The sequence below is a fragment of the Rutidosis leptorrhynchoides genome, chromosome 2 (assembly GCF_046630445.1).
Source record: "Rutidosis leptorrhynchoides isolate AG116_Rl617_1_P2 chromosome 2, CSIRO_AGI_Rlap_v1, whole genome shotgun sequence".
Classification (NCBI taxonomy): domain Eukaryota; kingdom Viridiplantae; phylum Streptophyta; class Magnoliopsida; order Asterales; family Asteraceae; genus Rutidosis; species Rutidosis leptorrhynchoides.
The window spans coordinates 77,605,723-77,613,791 of record NC_092334.1 but is presented as its reverse complement, the minus strand read 5'-3'; the positions used below and the strand labels follow the sequence as shown (position 1 = coordinate 77,613,791).

Genomic DNA, 8,069 nt, shown 5'->3' with positions numbered 1-8,069 from the left:
TTAGACTTCCATTTATGGGTTTATTTGTTATCTTTCGCTCAACAATTATATAGCAATATTCTATGATTGTGTCCGTTACTGAAAACTACGCAAAAAATATAATGTTTCACATTAAGTATTTTCTAACTAATGTTTGCTTAGTCTCATTAAATAGCCCCGCGAATTCGCGGGCATTAAGCTAGTAATAATAATAATAATAATAATAATAATAATAATAATAATAATAATAATAATAATAATAATAATAATAATAATAATAATAATAATAATAATAATAATGTATAATGTATGTATGTGTACGTATGATTATTATTATTATTATTATCTTCATAATTTTAGTAGTTAAATAGGAGTATATTAAAGCCAGAATCATCACAACATACTGAGTTTACTTATAACTTACTACTATTATAGTTACTTCGTAATCGTATATAACTTTGTTATTGTAATCGTAATTAGAATAGATAAATTATAATTGCAACATATAATTAATCAATCAATTAAATTTTCATTTTAATAAGATATCACTTATTCAATAATAGTTACACTAAAATCACTATACTATTGGGTACGGTCAATTTTCTAACCACAATCATTAACGTCGGTTAAGCTTGTGTGTCCAATTCATCAGTCCTAACGAACGTTCCGTGAAAACCGTACGGAACTCTCGCCGGAAGCATCACGGTTGCTTCTAGTTCCATTGTCTTTGCATTCACAATTTGTAATTCCGATTTCCACGTGTTTTCATCATGAACAAACGCTAGAATGTGACCATCATCCTCGTCCTTATAATCCGACTTCGACACAAACATAGGCTCACCCCCGAATTTCGACTCACCATAGATAAATTTAACGGTTTCACCCGTAAATAGATCGACTTTAGCAAAACCAGACACTTTTGGCCATGGTTCCGCTATACCTAAGTAAGCGTATTTTGATTTTCGACCTAGAAGGTTTTTGTTCACCATTCCAACTTCCAAATTTACGTCGTTTTCAGGAGAGATTATTGCACGTTTACTAGATTCTCCGGTTTTTAAATTTAGTCGGATTTCAGATAACACACTTTTTAATTCTTGGTTACACTCGTTAAAAATGGAGTCCGGCGGAGTCATGCAAGATCCAATCACAACAACCTCGCCGGACACCACTTCTTCCCATGCATTCCAAAGATGGAAACAAAAACAATCCGGAACTTCGATCCATTTGATACCCGACCCATCCGGGTCGTACTTGTTAAAAACCCCAAAACGCGATACCTTCTCTTTATCGTACCTCACGGGTGACCCACCCGTAACCATCTCCGATAATTTGAAAACCACTTGGTGGTCCGGGACGATAACTAGATTCTCGGTGATCGCAAAATCATGAACCATTGTCGATTTTTCCAAATCGATCTCGAAGTCTTTAGATTTAGTTCCATCGGGCGAAAACATAAAATACTTTAAGTACGGCTTTCGGACAATGCCATAACTAAGCGCGAATAACTCCCCGGTAACGGGGTCCACCTTAGGGTGTGCTATCATTGCAGACGTTAATTGTTCATTAAAATCGTATCTTCCGGCTGTTTCCAAATCCCCATTCGACGTGACACGAACATGGTATGGAAAATCATCCTCAGACATCGCTAAAAGGTGGTTATTAAAGTAAACCAAACCAGCATTAGCCACACCGATACCTTGGCTAGAATCAACCAAACCGAATAAACCACGAACGTAAAATAAAATTAATTTAGCAATGCCAAAGTGTCCATGTAATTCTCCAATCGGTTTAGGGAAAACCGGTTTACCAAACTCCCGTTCTTGAACGAGCCTTTGAGTCTTAGTAAACCGGCTAACGTAACTAACCGAACCATTTTCAAATTTTACAGCACTAATCATACCGTCTCCATCAAACAAATGGTGTCCTGAAGTTGGTTCGAATAACGGGTTAGCTCCATTTCGTAAATAAACACCTTGAATATGTTCCGGGATTTGTCCAATGACTTGTAAACAATGTGTCACCGGGTGTTCGGGTACGGGTGAGTAATTTCCGGTAATTTGGATATTCGGGTCTACTGTTTTTGGCAAAGGGTATTTTTTTTCTTGTGTTGTTATAATGTTTTGAATTTTGTCTAATGTTGTTGCTGCCATTTTTTGGAACAAGTTCCATTTATGTGATGGTAAGTTAGAAGTGTGATTAGGGATATTGAAGATGGAATGTGATTGAATTGCACATTTGATTTTTTTGGAATTTTTGTTGTAAGATATTGAAGATGAAGGTACAGGGGATGAAGAGAAATTAACTAAGTTTTTGTGGCGTAGTGTTGAATAAGTAGAAACAGATAATGTGGCCATTACTGTTACTGTTAATATTATTGTTGTTGAAATAATGTTACAAACTAAACTACTCCGTATAAAATACTAAGAAACATGAACACGAATGAGAGAGAGATTTGAGGAAAAATGGTGGGGGAGGTTGATGTATAAATAGTATGGAGAGGTGACACCCTTAAACATGTAATGGAATGCCACGTATTGGATGATATCAAATTAACAATGTTAGACCTAATTTAACGCAGCGCGATCGGAGCTTTTTCACCACCATCACGCCTCTATGGCGCCACTGTGGGGCGTGATGGTCAGAAAATTTAGCCGGCGATGCTTCCTTCACATGCAGGTGATGGTGCTGGTATCCAGTGAGGTAGTGCCACGTGTATGTGGCAACGGTCATATGACCATTTGAATAAAAAAAAATTTCTTTCTTTTATAAATACCACAATTCTATTACCATTTTTTCACACATTTCATTCAATATCATTCAATACTTAAAAAAATGGTAAACGCTTTGTTCAAAAGGTTTTTTTTTTTTTTTTTTTTTGGGATTCTGATGATGTAGGAGATTTAGATTTTTTACGAGCAATTGCCGAAGAATTGGATGCTGACGAGGCTGAAGAAGCTGCCAACAATGAACGAGTTCAACAGCCTCGAGCTTATATTCGTAGAGATCGTGAAGAAGTGATAAAACTAACAAAGAACTTCAATCACAAGATCTATAAACCAATTAATCAACCAGATCTTCAATCAAAATATAAGAAATTCAGACTGAACAAAAACAAAATCTCTCTAAACTCTTATAGCCACAATTAACAAGGATAATGAACAAAACAGAATCACAAAATAACAATTGCTAATTCATCAGATCAATGAATCGGCTAAGAAACCCTAATATGAGAGAAAAGTGAATGAACGTGTGTAACTTAATCGATCCCCAAATGAGCAGATAACATACCTTTTATACTCCCATCACTTTGACAACCTGGGCTTTGACTTGGGCTTCTTAAAAGGATTCTTGTATAATAGCAACTTGGGCTTCTTGGGCTTGTAAGAAAACAACCCAGATATTCTTGAATAAATTAAAAGCATTATCTTCAATTTTGTAGGATTTGCACACTTAATAAATTAAATCTCTTATACTTGACTGGTACTCTTATAATTGACTGGAACTTTATCTGCAACTGCAACAAATCCTTTGATCATCACAGCAACAAACAATTCCTGCAAACATTCTAGAACACACCACAAATAAGAAAAAATATAAATATGTTCCAGCAAGCTTGAATGATAATACCATTTAACATCCCCCCTCAAGCTTAGCTTGGAACAAATCCAAAAGACCTAAACCATTACACAACACATTGTGTTGCTTAATAGTTAAACCTTTTGTTAAGATGTCACTAATGTTTTTAGCAGACTCAATTTTCTGAATTTTAATCACCCCTGCACTTTGTTTATCTCTGACATAGTGTAAATCAATATCAAAGTGTTCTGTTTTTTCATGAAAAACAGGATTATGAGAAATTTGGATTGCAGAACTGTTATCACAAAACAATTGGACTGGCAAATTGACTTTAATATTGAAATCAAGTAAAAGATTTTTAATCCGGATTATTTCACAAGTAGTTGAAGCTAAAGCTCTATATTTTGCTTCAGCAGAAGACCTAGATACAGTGCTTTGCTTTTTACTTTTCCAAAAAACCAATGAATTACAAAAAAAATATTAAGTAACCAGTCACAGATTTTCTATTTAACTTGCATTTCCCCCAATCTGAGTCACTATAAGCATATAAAGATGTTTCATTACCTTTGACAAGCTGAATACCCTTTCCAGGACTACCTTTTAAATACCTTAAAGTTCTAAAAGCAAGATTCATGTGAGACTGCAAAGGTGCATGCATATATTGACTCAAAATATGAACAGTAAATGAAATATCAGGTCTTGTTAAAGTAAGATGGATTAATCTTCCAACAAGTTTCTGATACTCTGTTATGTTTGTCAAAAATTTATCTTTTTCACTTGATTCACAATTAACACAAATATTTGATTCAATTGGTGTTCCAAAAGGTTTGCATCCTAATAAACCATAATCATTTAAAAGTTCCAGACATTATTTTCTTTGTGACAAACAAACTCCATTATTACAATTCAAAACTTCAATTCCAAGAAAAAACTTAAGCAAACTTTCAAAAAAGATTTAAATTTTTCAATCTCTGCAAGATTATTGCCTGTAACAACTATATCATCAACATAAACAAGTAAACCAATAAAAAGACCATCAACACTTTTAGTATACAAAGAATAATCTGATTTACTTTGCACAAAATCATGTTCTAACAAAGCAGCATTAAGTTTGGCATTACATTGCCTTAGAGCTTGTTTTAGTCCATATAATGACTTTGTTAATTTACAGACTTTATTATCATTTTCAGAATCAGTATAATAACCTTTTGGTAAAGTCATATAAATCTCTTCATTTAGATCACCATATAGAAAAGCATTATTTATATCAAGTTGATATAATGGCCAGTCATTCTGAACAACAACTGTTATGAAACATCTAACAGTTACATGTTTAACAACTGGACTAAAAGTTTGTTCATAATCAATGCCTTCTTTTTGACTAAAACCTTTAGCCACAAGTCTAGCTTTGTACCTTTCTATTTCACCATCTGACTTATATTTAATTCTGTAAACCCATTTGCACCCAACAGGTTTTCTGTCAGGAGGTAATTCTATTATTATCCATGTATTATTTCTGTTAAGAGCTTCTATTTCAAGGTTCATGGCTTCAACCCAATTTGGATTATTGCAGGCTTGTTCATAAGATTTAGGTTCAAATGTTTTATTGAGATTAGAAACAAAGTAGAAATTTTCAGGACTTGGGTTTGCATAATTCACAACTCTTTCAATACCATATTTTACTTTACCCTCAACAACAAAGTCATCAAACTTTTTTGAAAAAACAGTGCTTCTAGAAGATCTCCTTAATTCATTGGTGTTTTCATTTGATTCGGTATTAGAAGCATCAATATTGCCCTCAGGAGATGAAGACGAATCTTCATTGAGTGTTGCTGTAGGACTATGCTCATTTAAATGAGCATTATCACTACTACCCTCACATGTATCAGTAACTCTCCCTTCATCATTGGGACTTGAAGTGTAATTGGTGTCAAATTTAAAAATATCATCAAAGAAATTTTGATTCAAAAAATTATTAGAAAAATCAATTTTGAAATCATATGCAGCAGACTTATGTTTTAAAGGAAACACTGTTTCATAGAATTTAACATCTCTTGAATAAAATATACTTTTATCTTCAAGACTCAACAACTTATAACCTTTTTTAACATTAGAAAAACCAATCAAAACACATTTAATAGATCTGCTACTAAATTTATCTTTTGGATTTAAATCAACAGAAAAACATAAACATCCAAAACACTTTAAATGGGAGAGATTAGGATCAGACTTAAACACCATTTCATAAGGAGACTTTCCATTTAGCACAGCAGTAGAAGTCCTATTAATTAAATAACAAAAAGTTGGAATACATTCAGACCACATATTAAGAGGCAATCCCCCTGAAACATAAGAGCCCTTTCAACATTTAGCAAGTGCCTATGTTTCCTCTCAACAATGCCATTCTGTTGAGGTGTGTAAGCACATGTAGTTTGATGTATTATTCCTTTACTGTTAGTAAAAGTTAAAAACTTTTTGTTGACAAATTCAGTACCATTATTACTCCTGAATACTTTAATCTTTTGTTGAAATTGTGTTTCAATAAGTTGAACAATGTTTACAATGTTATCATAAACATCTTCTTTTGATTTGATTAAAAATACCCAAACAGCTCTAGAATAGTCATCTACTACAGTTAAAAAATACTTAAAACCTTCTTTTGTTTGAACTCTAAAAGGACCCCGCAAGTCTAGATGAACAAGTTCACCTAAACTTGAGATTTTATGATCACTTATAGGAAAAGGGTTTATGCTGTGTTTAGCTTTGTGACATACCTCACAAGGTTCAGTATTAATTTTATATTAATTTTATCTTTAAGATTAAGTTTGGTTTTAAGAACAGACAAGACTTGATCAGATGGATGACCAAGCCTATTATGCCACAAATTAATTGAAGCTGAATGTGTATTAAAAGATTTATTAACCATTTTCTTACTTTCACTATTCAGATTATTGAATATATATAATCCACCTTCTTGATTACCAATCCCTTTTATTTTCCTGTCCCTCAAATCCTGAACATAGCAAGTTGATTCATTAAAACTGATAATGAGTCCATTATCCTTTGAAAGTTTTGATACAGACATAAGACTAACACAATATTCAAGAACTATAAGAACATCTTTAAGGGTAATGAACTTGTTTAATACAAGATCACCAATCCCTTTAATCAGGACTTGAGTCCCATTTGAATGTCCTACAGTTAACTTCAAACCAGAGACATCAACAATATTACTCAAACCATTGCTAGAAAGAGTCATATGTTGATTGGCTCCAGAATCAATGATCCATCCTTTATGAATCACCTTTGGTTGAGACAGATTTGAGTTAAAGAATTAATTAAAATTAGTATTAAATTTTATGCTTGCATTGAAGAAAGTACCTTCCATATTTGACATTGCATTTGCAGGAGCAGCAGCAGGTACATCATTAAGCATCTGCTCATTTGAAAAAGAAAGAGGAGTGGAAGAGCTAGTGCTAGCTTCATTAGAAGTGGCATTATTATTTGATGTGTTCTTAAAGTTATTGAAATTGTTGTAGTTCCTGTTGTTATTATTTGTATTTCTTTTAAAGTTTGGTGGATACCCAACAATCTCAAAACATCTTTCAATAGTATGACCAATTTTATTGCATTTTTTGCATTTTAGATTAGGATTAGGACCTCTGTTATTATTAAAATTGGACATATTATTGTTGTTATTACTGTTATATGATTTGTTTGGACCTTGGACTGCAAAAGCAGAATTTTGACTTTTAGAACTTGTATCCTTTAAAGAATTAATTCTGTGAGATTCTTCTCTTGAGATTATGGCATAAGCTACTTTAACATCTGGTAATGGATCTCTCAACAAAATATTACTTCTTATTGGCATATAAACATCATTTAATCCCATTAAAAACTGCATAAGTTTCATCATTTTGTTATTATTTTCCACAGATACAGATGTTGCACAAGTGCAGGCATATGCACCACAAGTACAAGGAGGTGAGGACACTATTGAATCATATTGTTTCCACAAACTATTAAGATTATGATATTATTCTGATAGAGGACTATCATTTTGCTTTAAAGAGTTTATTTTATGATGTAGATTGAAAATAACAGATCCATCCTTTTTATCATAAGTTTCTTTTAAATCATTCCAAACATTCAAAGCAAGACTATTAAAGATTTGACTTGAATAAAGTTCTTCGGTCAATGTTTCCAAGATCCAAGATAATACAACTGTGTTACACCTTTCCCATTGAGCAGCTAACACTTCATCAGATGTACTTTTGACACAAGTTCGATTAATAAAACCAATTTTATTTTTAGTACCCAATGCTAGAAGCATTGATCTACTCCAAATATTATAATTTTTTGTGCCTTTGAGTTTAATAGAAATTATAGGTGTACCAGAAGTTGTATCACTTGGATGAAGATATAAAGGGTCACCAAAATCAAGTTTATTGATTAAGGTTACGGATGAGGTAGCATCCCCACTATCCCCCATGATAACAAGAAGATCAAATAGC

The 8,069-nt window shown here is 32.8% G+C and overlaps 1 protein-coding gene across 1 annotated transcript; it reads right to left on the bottom strand.

Annotated features, from left to right (window-relative positions):
* Positions 1–605: 605 nt before the first annotated feature.
* Positions 606–2,333, bottom strand: LOC139888002 (9-cis-epoxycarotenoid dioxygenase NCED1, chloroplastic-like). Its single transcript, XM_071871040.1, has one exon. It carries the CDS (start codon positions 2,331–2,333, stop codon positions 606–608), a length of 1,728 nt encoding a protein of 575 aa, XP_071727141.1.
* Positions 2,334–8,069: the final 5,736 nt, after the last annotated feature.